At 36.8% G+C, this 15092-nt stretch overlaps 1 protein-coding gene across 1 annotated transcript; it reads right to left on the reverse strand.

Moving 5' to 3' along the window:
• Nucleotides 1–220: 220 nt before the first annotated feature.
• Nucleotides 221–2060, reverse strand: LOC149838309 (uncharacterized). Its single transcript, XM_090007661.1, has 2 exons — nt 765–2060; nt 221–620 (listed from the first exon to the last, which is right to left on the reverse strand). The coding sequence occupies exon 1, from the start codon at nt 1317–1319 to the stop codon at nt 855–857; it is 465 nt and encodes a 154-aa protein (XP_089863787.1). The 5' UTR covers nt 1320–2060; the 3' UTR covers nt 221–620; nt 765–854.
• Nucleotides 2061–15092: the final 13032 nt, after the last annotated feature.

Consider the following 15092-nt stretch of genomic DNA (forward strand, 5'->3'; position numbering starts at 1 on the left):
ATAGTCGCCGGTCTTCGACGATCCCTGTTGACAGGGATAGAGGAGGAGGAGACCCCTGCAACAAGTCTGCTTGCTATCAGAGTTAGAGCCGATTGAGCCACCAAACAAGTGGTTATGGGTAGGAGGTTTCAACAAAAAAATAAAATAAAATGGAAAGGGGACTTTTTTATGCAGGCGACCTTTGGTGCCGACATCAGGTGTTGCGAATGACACTTGCTAGGAGCTGCTGCCGAGATAGAGGCTGCAGTGGTGCAGTGAGGTACCAAAAAAAAAAATAGAAGAAAACCCCCTACGGCTGCCACCACCACCACAAGATGGAGTTCACTGGAGTCGGCTAGAACCTCGCCTCAGACGCTTGGCTCGCGTGGTACATGGGCGAGTTTATGGCAACGAATGCCATCATCGACGTCCTCTACCACCTTCTTCAGTTCATCAACAACCCTGATCGTCAGCCAGATTATGATCAGGCCTTCGCCTCTATCCACTAGCACAGATGAATTAGAGAGCAGGGTTTCCTGTAAGGATTAGTATGAGAAAATGATCGATTTACCACATCTCGATGATGTTGTTTTTTGTTGAGGCTCTTTCGGTTGAGCTTCGCCTACATGGTGGCCGCCATCCTTGTCGGAAAAACACATATAGAGATTCAGAACCACACGCGCAAAGAGCGACAAACACGATTTGGTCCATAGGGGCCTTCACTCTATAACAAATGATTTTTTTTTATAATGCCGAGTTCCGGCTCTTGGAAAAGGGATACCCACCCTCACCGATGACAAAGAAGGATAGCAGAGGAGATTCCCCTGTGTCAGTGTTAGGTGATGATACAGAGGGTCGTTCACGAGATCTGGCAACTATAGAGGATGCTCCGACACCTTGCTAGCAACCTCATCTTTCAGGATGCCTTGGACATGACCGAACGGATCATCAACATCACCGTCTGCTTGTCGAGGCGCCACGAGCTGCCTCAGTGCCTCAATTACCTGACTTTCCCCAATGTGGTGATCTGGAGAGTCGTGACCGCGTCCTACACATTTTCGAAGCTCTTCGAGGCGCAAGAGCTCATGTCCAAAGACCGCAATGGGGAGCTGGTGCCATACTACAGGCCGATCCGTGATGGGCCTGAGGCGGCGGATGGTGAAAAATGACGGTGGAGGGATGGCAGCCTGGAGAGCGATCTGCCCATGGTGTACCTGAAGGAGCTGTTCAATGTCAACCACTTTATCATCAGCCCGACCAACCCACACATCGTCCCTCTCCTGAGGCTCAAGGATCTGGTCAGGGCAATCGATGACGACTTCGCCGACAAGCTTGCTCATCTAGCAGAAATGGAGGTGAAGCATATATGCAATCAGGTTCTCGAGTTGGGTTTTCTATTGGGTGGTCTTGCCAAGTTGTTTTCTCAAGAATGGAATGTAGGAGTCATGTGGTTGTCCCAGAGTCGTTGCCCGAGGTGTTGGTGGTTCTCGAAAGAGGAAGAATTGACAGGTGGTGCTCCCGTGAGAAGGGCGGTTGCTGTAAGGCTCTCAAATGGACTCTTCCTACAAGAGATCTGCACGAGTCCCATTTTGCCTGACCTCTCTGGCGACATGTCAGAGGATGACAATAGGCATCATTGTTCGTCGAGCCTCATAGCTCGACTGTTGGGACTTGACATTCGGGGTTATGGCTCAGTACAAGGGCTTTATTCCCTCTATCAACAGGTAGGGCCCCTTCCTCGATCAACTTCTTCTTGGGCATTAGACGCAGGAACTGCCATGCAACCAGAATATCACCGCATCAAGCGGTGATCATTTTCGGAGGAAGAAATTGCTAAAAAAAGAGGAAAATGGAGAAGAGTAAGCAGACGGCAGCTGCTGCCTCTTCCTCTTCCCTCTCATATCGGGTCCCCCTTTTCATTGTAAAAAAAAATGGAAGAAACATGAATGAGAGCAGGAGATCTAGCCGGCCTCCGCATATAACCGGTGGAGCAGAGGAGGCGAAAGACCTTTTCTCCACTGGACGGTTGTCGAAAATGATGACAACGCTTGCACCAGAACCCAGGGAGGCAGTTGCCATATCTCTTGATGAAGGCGACGACGAGGGCAACGACCATCACACCCCATCTTCAGTTCCTCCGGTTTCCCCCTTCTGTAAAAAGGGAAAACCCTAAGGGTCTTTGCTTTATGAAAGAAGACAAAAAAAAGTGACAAGTTTGGAAGAATCCAGAACCTTTTAATAAATATGTTTTTTGCTTTTCAGTTTCAATTGTTCCTTTCTGCATAATTTTCTTTTGAGCCTTATTTTTTACCTAACAAGAGCCACTATTTCTATAAATTTTAGAAAGAGGCTCTCTATAGATATTATCCGAAACAGAGCTGCTATTTCTGTTTTGTTCTTAACAGTCGTTGAGCTTTCTGAAAATTTTTGAAAGCCTCCCGAGTTTTTCTATTTAACTCAAAATTTCTTGATATTATGTTTTAGTGTTCTAGATTGTTGATTTTACCCAGAACTCTTTTTTATTTTTCTGATTTTGCAGAAAAGTGTTTCTGGTTAGCGAAATACCTCCCAGAGCTTTATCCAGACAAGTTTGGATCTAATTGGATCACTTTAGTACAAGTATTTTCTTATACACTTGGTTGGATCTGATAAATTTCTTTTGGACCCAATTATAATCTGCTTTGGATGTCTACCCTGAAGTATGAGAGGTTGATTTTTACATGCATCTGACGTGCAGTGGATCCTGAAATATTTGCATATTATTTTTGATATGCTTTAATATTTTGTTCATGTTTTGAATCATTTTATATTTTAATTTAGTATATCTTTTTTTTATCTAATTTTATATGGATTAAGTATAATTGAACTAAGATCCATTAGATCAAATGCTTGGGTCAAGATTGGCTCTGATCGGTATTAGATCAGATGTTTGGATCTAGTAAGGTGACACAGACCTTGGTTTGATCCAATAAAATATTTTGGATCTGGTTAAACCTATATAGACCTGGATAGATCAAATTGATTGAATATATGTCTAGTTGAATTAGTTTTGGATTCAGACAATGTTATTAGATCTTGTTGAACTTGAACAAATCTAAGTGTTGGGTCCATATGCCCAAATATGGGATATTGATATAGTTTTGATCTAGATTTTATGATGGATCCAAAAAAGTATAATACCCAAATATCAGACATGAATTTTATGGTAGATCTGGATAGTAACAAAGCATATATTGGACCTAATAATATATTTTGTATGGATCTTTGTTTGACCCAAAAAGATCCAAATAAGTAGAATGCTGGATTTATAATGTGGATCTATTTACATTTGAAACATATGGTTATGGATATGAATTTGGATTAATGTCAAATCATGAGTGATCCATGATTTTATTTAATCTTGTTTGGAGATCAATTTTAATATGGATTGTATTGGACTTGATGAGAACATCTCAAGTCGCATTTGGATATAGTCTTATACAAATTCAATGGATTTGGATTTAGATCATGAGTGGATTCGGTAATGGATCTAAACTTATATGTTCACAAGTTTGTGGTTTGATTAAAGCCTTGAAAATGACTTTCATGTTTGGCATATCTAAATGGTAATGAGATAATTTTCATTGGATATGATTTTGGTGCATATCCAAATTGGATTTTGATATAAAGATTTATGCTTTACTTCATAATAAAAAAATAACCTAGTCTGTGAATATCCTCATGATGGTGATATATCATGAATGAAAAGTCCAACTAGTGTATGTAAATCATTATAATGTCATAATTTAATACAATATTGCTTAAATGCAATACATTGAAATAGTGGGAGCTGAATTATAATTCTTGCACATGCATATGCAAATATTTATTTGTATATGATGATAAATAATCATTATAAATAATGCTTCCTATGGTATGCTTGTATCAATGCATGAAGGGATATTTTTCGTGCTTTAGAAGATTTTGCATGAAAGACAACATGGTCAGTCACATTTATGATTATTTGGATCAAGATATACTGATCTAAAATGATCAAGTGGTGATCAACTTGTAATAATACATATGGATAGTGAGAGGATTAAAGTATAGTGAAAGTTTGAAAAGTGAGAGTATTTTCTATATTTGGCAAATCATGAATTTATGAATTAATAAATTTTATAGTACTCCACTAGTGTGCATGTGGACATGAAGATATCCTATGGTATGGTCATGGAAGAGTCATAAGAACCCCATGACTATGTAAGACCCACGTTATGTTGTATTCACTTTTTCTTTAGAACTATGGGTTGCATGACTCAATACGCAATGAATGGTGAATACTTGAAATAAATTATTGCACATTAAAGGGTTATGATAAAAATTTTATGACATGATGAAAAATCAAGTTAGTCTGTGAATATCTCCATGATGGTGATATATCATGAAGAAAAAGTACAGCTAATACTATATGTAAAACCTCATGATATCATGGCTAAACCCATAAAGTTATGTGAAAGGAGTGCGATACATAATGCACCAGTTATGATACAATGCTGGTGTTCATGCCATATGGCCAAGTGAGAGATGTTGGATCCTGGTACGGATCCACTGTATCCATTGTGTCTCATACATAAAATTCATATGTTGGATCTAGAGTTGGATCTAGGTAGTGAATCTAAAATTTGAATCCAGGTATTAGATCCAATGATCCAGAATAATGGGCCAAAAATCTAATGACCCACTTACATAGTGGGCCATTGTGTTATGAACCATTAAGATAGTTGTAGGCCACACATCACATTGGATTCCTAGCATACTTGGGAATCAAATGAGATGGTTATGGCTAACCAGGAAAGGATAAGTATCCCAGCTCCTGCCTCTGTAGGAACACATAGTGAGCTCGATAATTTCATCATGGAATCTCCCCTAAAGCAGAACGTTAATCTATTCCCTATTATCTTCTCCTCTATCACCTAAAGCTCACATTCTCTGCGCACACCACAGTTCTAAATGCTTCAGAACTCTTTAACAAGGTGCCCTCTACTTGACGGTGACGATGGTGATTTTGTCGAAGGTGCCATCGATTTCAAAGGTCGGCTTGTGCTTAGGTCCAAATCCGACGGTTGAAAGTCGGCTTCCTGTGTCATCGGTAAGTAACGCGATGCTCATCTCGTAAGGGTGATTCCTGTCCTTTGTCATGAGGCAGAAGCATAGCGTACTCCATGGTGAGAAGGGATTTTTTTTTTTTTGATATTTACATGAAAAAACTGTCTCAGGATCAGAGACCTAACCACACTGACTGCTAAAAAAATTAATGTGGTGTTTGGTTGGTGTTTTAAAAAAAAAGACTGGACATATCTGAGAGGCTCACCTTCTTTGGGATCAAATCCAATCTCATCACGTATCTTACGGGATCGCTGCACCAATCTAATGTAGCGTCAGCCAAGACCGTGAACGTGTGGGCTTCGTTGCCGATTCTTGGCTTGGGCGATACAAAATTATCCTCCTCTGCTCCCTCCTCTACCACTTTGTAAGTAGCTACTAAACTCTATTAAGGAATAATAGAACGATAATTAATTGTCTTTGAGTAATTAAAATTGTTTATATTTCTCAACAAAAACAATTATTTTAAAAATTAAAGAATTATTTTTATGAATGTTGGTTTTTTCCCAAGTTCCTCCCTTATATAAAGACGTGAACACCACAACAAAAAATATCTAGATATTCTGAAAACACTGCGATGTAGCAATTTAAAGTTGCTGAAAAAAATCATAATATTTTTATCATTGTCTTTTTCAAATATCCCGATATTTATCACACTGCTATGGTGAAGGGAATACCAAAAATGACAGCTCATGTCCTTGCCTTCGTAGACATGACTCTCTCTCATTGCTAAAATGCATTGAAAGAATATCTTCTTTTTTTTTTAGGGAAAAAAGTATTTTAAAGATTTCACGGGCGGGATTTGACATTGAAAGAATATGTTCTAAGTTTCCTTTTTCGTCATATAGGTCAAAAAAGTTGGTTCTCTTTGAACGATCTTTATAGTTTTTTCTTTTTAGGCTAAAAAGCAGCAGCCAATCAATTTTAGGTTGCGTGGAGGGGTGAGGAAGAGGTGTCGAAGAAGTTAGTGCGGGAGATGTGAGAGGTGCGGGAAGTTGGTGTGGGAGATCTGAGGTGCGCGCGCACACACACACACACACACACACACACACACACACACACACACATATATATATATATATATATATATATATATATATATATATATATATATATATATATATATATATATATATATATATATATATATAAACCTACAAAATAGGTGTCGTGCTCAATGAAACATGCTATTGGATTCCGGTGTTTTGGGTGAAATTCTTACCTTACTGACGTGATATATATGCTTGTTTTTATGGGAACAACTTCTTGGAGCATTTGACTCCAATACATTGATAGGTTTTTACAAGGTTTCGAAAATCATTTGTCACAATATTTACATATGCACATTAAAATCCTACCTTGGCTACGTATTTCACAAGTGATTCGTTATTGATGACAAAGGCAAAGAAAGCAATTGATGAAATTAAGAACCATTTACCATTGCATCTTTTAAAAATCAAGACTACTATTCAAAATTCTTAAGCGCACCTCATGATTTTGTGTTATATCACCAACACCAAACTAAACAAATATTCATCTCACCTACCTCAAACCAGAAACTCGTTTATTATTCTTAAAACTAACATGTTGTATAAGGATCCAAGGAAAAAGAGTGTTAGAATGAATCAATAATACGGACAAAAGATAAAGTCAAGCCAGAGTAACGTATTAATTGAAAGAAAGTAAAGAAATAATTTTAGTTCATTGCGTGGACGCAACAACTTGGGGCCGATACTCCTCATATGCGTGAAAGAAGTTGCTTTTGGGGCTAAAAATCAAAGTTGTTGGGCTACATCGTGATTGAGATATCTGGTATGTTATACCACGTTAAAATGACAGAAAATGACTACTCTATAGAACTAATTTGACACATTTTCTTAAAAACCCTATAATTTTTGCTATTCTCTCGATGTTTAAAATTGCAAATACCCAAGCTTGTTAGGATATTTTTATACTTTGCAACTGCGAATTGATAGGTTATTGTGATAAAATTGTATCACTCGTTGGCTAGTGCAAACTCTCACTTAAATCCAGAATTACACATTTTCTTATGCAGACGTAACAAACTCACATAAATTTATTTGCGAACATTCGGTAAAACTGAAACTACTAAAATCGCAAATATCCTAATTATTTGCATACACTTCACGAATTCACATAAATATATGTGTGAACTTTCGATTAGACTAAAACTACTAAAATCCTAAATATCTTACTTATTCGCATATACTTCATAAATTCACATAAATATTGTAAGAACCTTCGATTAGACTGAAACCATTAAAATAATAAATATCTTACTTATTGACATATACTTCACGAATTCACATAAATATATGTGTGAACCTCCACTTTAGTTTAACTGAACGTCGCAACATTGCAAATATCGTACTTAAATATTTGTGAATTTATAACATATATGCTATATTTCTTATTTTTTACAGAATTTGCGAATCATATTTAAATCCATTGTTACACCCCTAGGCACAAATTAGGGTTTTTCCAACCAGTGGTCCCCAACCTGCTTCCCTTTGATGATTTATTCCAACAACTATTTTGTAGGAGGCAATCATAACTGAACCATTGACGACATTTTTTTCCTGTAAGCACATCTTTAACGACTAAATCAAATAGTGTTCCTCGACCAGTGGTCCCCAACCTGCTTATAATCTATTGTTTGTTTGTTTATATGTTGCATAGCTTGTATTATAAGCATGATTAGAGAACATTGTTTGATTAGGGGACTTACTCATCTTCGTAAATAATTATTTATTTTTTTGCATTATTTTTTCAATATTTTCTATCTTGTTATTGTAGGATACAATAGGACCATTGAGAATTACGAACTAAGTCATCATGATCATTTGCAAACACGACTTAGTGTGCACAAGTGGATAGAGAGGAAGCCACATCCAAAGTGAAAATGTGGGTGCCCGACATTTTCTACAAAAAATGCACCATTGATAAACACACAAAGCTACACTCAAACAACAAGCACCAAGAACAACCACTACAAATTTCAAACCCATATCTAAGGCAACATGTGCAGAAAAGGTTGGTCAGTTTGTGGGCACATTCTTATTTCCCATCTCAGAAGCATCTAAGGAGGGGGAGGGTGATTCATTGGCTTGCACTGAGGCTAACCTCAATGCCTAGATAAATGAAGCTAAAGATGCGGTCACCTTTAGTGGCAGTGGCGAGATGAAGATGGAGAGGGCGAAGAAGGTACCTCACCAAGGGAATGAGGTTAATGTGGACCCTCTTTAGGAAGTGGATGTGATTGAGGGTCATGTGGCTTGATCAGATGCGACCCTAAGACTAAGGCTAATGTGGACCCTCTTCAAGAGTCCAAGGTTGATGTCGCAGAGGAGAAAGTGAAAGATCCTAGGAATAGGTTGCAGTAGAAAAAAAATCTGGTGCTCGTGAACAAGTATTTTATTCATTTGTTATTTTGTAATCATTGTCAATTTTATAATCAATCACTGATTAAATTATTATATATATACATTCAATCATTAATTAGTTTAGTGTTGCTACTATCTATGGATGCAATTGATTAGTTTGTCATGTATGTATGAAACAAGTAAAAAAGAATATATATTTGTATGTGTGTGTAATTCAATGATTAATTTGACTGATTTTAGAAAAAATAATTTTGATTACAAGATCCACAACCAATTGATTTAAAAGAGTCAATATCCTATATGCATCGGTTCCATTGGAATCATGCACACTATTGGTTCGTAACACTAACACAAAAATGAGAATGAGTTACTGGATCAGATGCATTTTCGTAAATTCTTGGAGATCACACCATGGAACATCAGTCATCACCACTTAGAGGCCGTTGTGCAGTTTTAGAATTTGGCAACAAACACATTACAATTCAGAGATCTGGAGATGCCCATCACATTGAAGGACATGGCATGAATCACTAGACTCAATTGCCATAGAAAGCCAATGAGTGGACAATAATGACGAGGTTTCAAGCACTTGTGTGATCTTCACTTGCAAACAAATGATGGAAATGATGGTGCATTCGAATGTAAATATATAAAGTTTGCATGACTTAGAAGCTACTATGACTCTAGTAAGGCAAGGAGGATGAAGGCAAAATTACCGTGTGTTGGAGAGAAAGGCGATAGTAGGGTGACCACATTTGGATTAGATTTCAAACACAAATATGTGTCTCATAATGGATTCAAATACCCAAAAATATTTAAAATTTTTTGTGTTCCGACAAAAAAAAAGAAATTCATATTCTTGAGATTTGTAATATACACATGCAAAATGGGTATCATATTGGATCCAATTATGAGTATACATTTAAAACTTGCTTATTTTAGGCTCAAATATGGGTATTTGGATCTAAATACTAAAAATGGTAAAAAATTATGTATTTTGACAAAAGAAATAGAAATTCATATTCCAATGACTTGTTATGATGCCTGCATTCCTGATTTAAAGAAGACTTACCAATATGTATCAATTTCAAAAGATGACAATTTCAGATTTTGTCCAAATATTAACATATGCACATTAAAATCCTACCTTGGCTACGTATTTCACAAGTCATTCGCTATTGATGACAAAGTCAAAGAAAGCAATTAATGAAATTAAGAAACATTTACCATTGTATCTGTCCTTCGTTTCATCTGCCACATTTGAGGATGTCAATGTGACCTGATGTTAGTGAGGCACTGCTTATAACAATCAAGACTACGATTCAAAATTCTTACTCACACCTCATGATTTTGTGTTATGTCACCAACACCAAACTAAACAAAATATTCATCTCACCTACCTCAAACTAGAAACACGTTTATTATTCTTAAAACTAACATGTTGTAAAGGGATAAATGGAAAAAGAGTGTTAGAATGAATCACTAATACAGACAAAAGATGACGTCAAGCCAGAGTAACGTATTAATTGAAAGAAAGTAAAGAAAGAATTTTAGGTCATTACGTGGACGCAACAACTTGGGGCCGATACTGATATTATGCGAGAAAGAAGTTAATTTTGGGGCTCCAAAAGAAAAGAGTTGTTGGACTACATCGTGATTAAGATGTCTGGTATGTTATACCACATTAAAATGCCAGAAAATGACTGTACTAAACGATTGACACATTTTCCTAAAAATCGTACAATTTTCACTATTCTCTCAATATTCAAAATTGCAAATACCCACGCTCATTAGGACCTTTGTAGACATCGTAATTGCGAATTGATGGATTATTATGATAAAATTGTATCTCTCGTTGGCTAGTGCAAACTCCCACTTAAATCCAGAATCACATGTTTTCTTATGTGACTTTAATTTCGAATTCACATAAATTTATTTGCGAACATTTGGTGAAACTGAAACAAACAAAATCACAAATAGCCTACTTATTCGCATATACTTTGCAAATTTACATAGATATACGTGCAAACCTCCGATTAGACTAAAGCCACTAACATCGTAAATATCCTACTTATTCGCATATACTTCATGAATTCACATAAATATTGTAAGAACCTCCGGTTAGATTGAAACCATTAAAATCACAAATATCCTACTTATTGACATATACTTCACGAATCTGCATAAACATATGTGCAAACCTCCACTTTAGTTTAATTGAACATCGCAACATTGCAAATATCATACTTAAATATTTGTGAATTTATGATATATATATATGCGATATTTCTTATTTTTTACAAAATTTGTGAATCATATTTAAACCCATTGTTCGCACCCCTAGGGCTATTTTCCAATAAACTAGGGTTCTTTGTGGTTTCTAACCAGTGGTCTCCAACTTGCTTCCCTTCAGCGACTTATTCCAGCAACTATTTTATAGGCGATACTTCATCATAGCATCGATGGCATTTTTTTTCAGTAGGCACATCTTTTAACGGCGGAATCAAATAGTGTTCCTCTACCAGTGCTCCCCAACCTGCTTACCTTCGATTGTTTATTTGTTTATATGTTGCATAGCTTGTATTATAAGCATGATTAGAGAACATTGTTTGATTAGGGGACTTACTCATCTTCAAAAATAATTTATTTGTTTTTTGTAATATATTTTTCAATATTTTCTGTCTTGTTATTATAGAAAATTTAGAATTTGTTTATGTAAAACCTGTAAATTTTCTAGAAATTAAATAAATAAATAAATAATTAGCTTTACCTTCAGGTTTAAAATGCGTTTCTACCGTTTTAATGTCAATTCTGGGTGTTTTATATGCTTAATTATATTCTTATAACAAAGAAGCGTAAAATGGTCAATTCAATATTTTTTTTGAAGATAAAATACCATTAAAATATAAAATTGTCATGAAAATTCATCATTTTAAAGTGCATAAAATTATTGAGGTGTTTTGAACGTAACAAAATGCATTTTTATGGTTTTTAGAACAATTTGGTGAAAAGCATATTTTGGTCATAAAATTAATTATGAGAAATACTTTAATTTAATGAATTATTGTTTTAGAACCAAATTTTGTCTAAGTTAAGGCTATGAACCACCAAATAGTCTTAGTTTTAATGTATTTTATTTTATTTACTTTATTTAATCTTTTATAAAAAAAATTCTTTTATATATATAGTTTTATTTTTAGATCTTTGGGTCGGATATGAACCAGATCCAAACCAGACCCGATCCAGATCCAACACCCTGTATACTGCGCGTAAAACCCTAACTGAGCCCTTTTTATCCCCTTCTCATTTCTTTTTCCCCCATTCATGCAATCGCCTAAATTTTTTCCCCTTTTCCCTTCCTCGTCCGTAGCTGGCCAGAGCCAGGTGCCATCGCCCTGATGCCTTCTCCCCTTCCCCGTCTGCAGTCTCGTTGGAGCAGCGTCGTCGCCGACACCCATGTCGGCTGACTTTCCTTCTTTCTTCTTCCTCTTCTTTTCCTCTTTTCTCCTGTGTTTTCCTCTGCTCGGGTGCCGGCCGGAAACACCATGAGGTTTCTTCGCTGTTGCCGGGATCCACCGTAGCGGTTCTCCTTAGTAGGCGTCAGGATTTTCCTTGGCCCTTCTTCCTTCACCTGTTCAAGTGGGGCCAACGTCGAGCGATTGCCACATTCTAACCCAGCTGAGCTCCATCCATCACGCCGGGCCTCCGACCTCCACCGGTCGTGAAGGTCTGTTCAGGTGAGTCCCTTCCTCAATTTTCTTTCTGTATTATTTTTCTTCCTTTTTTCTTTTCTCATGGTTTATGGGCTCTCGGTTGTGGGAGAAACTACATCCATGGTGCCATCCGATATTAAAGTTTCATGAATTAGGGCTTCTGATTTTACCTTTTTGTGTTGTAATCCCATGGTCGAGGATTCTGTTGTGCTGGGGGACTAGGTTTTGAATCCTTGGTCCCGTAGCAGGTTATTTTCCAGTTTGTTCCCGGAGCATTTTGTGGCAAGTTTCTGGGTTTGGAATGGTTGATTTCCCTAATCTGGGCAGAACCCAAGCCACCGTAGGAGGCCGAACCTCTATCTTTGTTGAAAAAATGGCCCCAGTTGGGGAGTTTTCCCTACTTCGTATAACTACCCTTGGTTTACTCTTTGCCTTCGCCACATGACCCTAATCAGGGTTTTCTCAAATCTTGTTTATGTGTTTCCCCTGCTTGTAACCTGAGCTCAATTGATCAGGATTGTTATTATTATTACTACTACTACTATTATTATTATTTTTCTTTTCTCATGCTGATAATGGGCTGAGCTGCATTTGTGCGTTGGAGTTACTTAGTCACTGATATTTTTTTTATGCTAGCCGAATTCTGTTTTATTATTTTCTCAGTTTATGTGCCCGATTCCCAACTTTGAGAATCGTGCAGGACTGCTGTGCATGATAGCAGAGGGTATCCTGTGCACTGTCGGTTCCTATTTTGTTCCTTTGGTTTGGATTTGGTTCCAATGAGTATATATATACATTTTGTTGAAACCGAATACCTCGATGTTTGTGTCATCACTAGGGTGATGCACGGGGTGGCGTGCAGCCCGTGGAGTTGCACCACCCGGCTGTCCAATCTGATTTGGACTTGTCAGGGTATTGCTTTTCAGTTTCTCAAATCGGTTTACTGAATTTCATTTTAATTTTTATCGCTCGTGAACAAAAGCCTATTTAGAATTTATCATTTGTTTGTACAGCGGTAGCGCTCTCTCTTTGTGAGAGGGTCGAGTAGATTATGTTGTGCGACAATTGCATTGGACTTGCAGGACCTCAAGTTTCGTTTTACCTTTCATTACATAAAAAATGTAGGATTCCTAAACTAAAATTTTAGAATGTTATTCACATTGTGTGATAGAATCTAAAAGTTAGTTAATATGCACACCATGTTTGTAGCACAACCACGTTGCTAACAGATGTTAGAAATGTATTGTATTCTCTGTATAATTGTGCATTACAGATGCATAGGTGAGCTAATTGTGTGATGCTTAGTGCTAAGCATTACATGCGGCTAAAAATGCCATGAAAAAAAAGGAAAAAAATACAAATATAAAAGCATGCAAATCAGGTAAATACCCATGGTAAGTAAGGAGTGCAAGCACACCACATGTTAATTACTTTCTTGAATGCAACACTCTCCTGCTCACACACTTACTTAGTTGTGGATATCTAGGACTGTTACAATTGTAGTTTAAATACCATGCTGGACATGATTGTAGTTGACAGGATATTGGAGTGTGTTTGCTGCAGGTACATGTTTGACATTGTTGTGAAATAAATGGTTGACTGTATTGCCGTACTTGAATTGACTGCATCAAATGCTTGCATGACATTAATTTTTATTGAGCTTGCCATACATGTAAAATTTGTATCATTAAAACATGCCTGAAATGAATGTATCATGCTTGTGAATAATATTACATTCTTCTGTATATCTTGTTAATGTGTGCAAGTATGATGTGTTGTGTGTTGTGCATGAAATAATAAAATTATCTATGCATGCATAATAGCTCATGTGAGTGCATACTGTGTTAAGCATGTTGAGATTAAATCATGCATGAAATCATGTTAGAATTGAATCATGCATGTGAGCATGTATAGTTGGATCATGACATGATAGGGTCATGCATGAAAGTGAATATAATTTGTTATAAACATAAATGAGAGCGTATAAATTTGAATTATGCAACTGACATAGATTTTTATATCATGCATAAGAGGATGTAAGTTTGAGTTATGCAAGTGGTATAGACTTGTGAATTCATGCATAAGGGCAGGAGATGGTTATCTTGTGAGAATATAATGCTTGACTCTCACCTATGACTTAATAATAAAGATAACCCCAGACCATGGGTCTATTTGAGGCATCAGCAAGGCTGTGCTCTCTAAGATGGTTGGATCTATTCCGATCTCGTGTCCTCCTGAGAGAGGGAAGGGCAGTACAAGCCTCATGGGACATGTGTTTTCGAGGGCTGAAGGCGCCTCTTATCTCTGTTCCACAGAGGTTATATGACAGGTCTACCAACGAGTCCTCTGTGATAGGACCATAGCTCTGCAGAGTTAGGGATGCATGCTCAATTTTTTGTCGGCGACTTAGGTTTGGCGTAGGCCAAGACTTGGGACCATGGGTCCGTTCTCCCAACTGCTGCACTGCAGAGTTGAATCGCTCGGGAAAGAACCATTTAAGCCATATGAGGGTGATAAAAAATACATAGAATAATGAATACTTCTATGGTTGTTTCTAAACATATATACCATCTTTTGTACTAGATGAGTTTGAATAACAAGAGAAACAACTAATTAGATTTTTAGGATAACTGCTTTCATATGCATAATCATATATTGTGAACATGTAGAGACTTTTAAGTTTGCATAATTATTGCATATGAATATCTAACTAAATTACTTAGAAGGTATGCACATGTGTTTTACACTAGAATGATAAAATGTGATTTGACTTATTGTTTATAAAAATTATGAATGCATAGAAAAATGATGTAATAATTTGAATGTCACACACACACACATATATATATATTTA

This window comes from Nuphar pumila, chromosome 5 (assembly GCF_984573655.1).
Source record: "Nuphar pumila chromosome 5, dmNupPumi1.hap1.1, whole genome shotgun sequence".
In the NCBI taxonomy this organism is placed as follows: domain Eukaryota; kingdom Viridiplantae; phylum Streptophyta; class Magnoliopsida; order Nymphaeales; family Nymphaeaceae; genus Nuphar; species Nuphar pumila.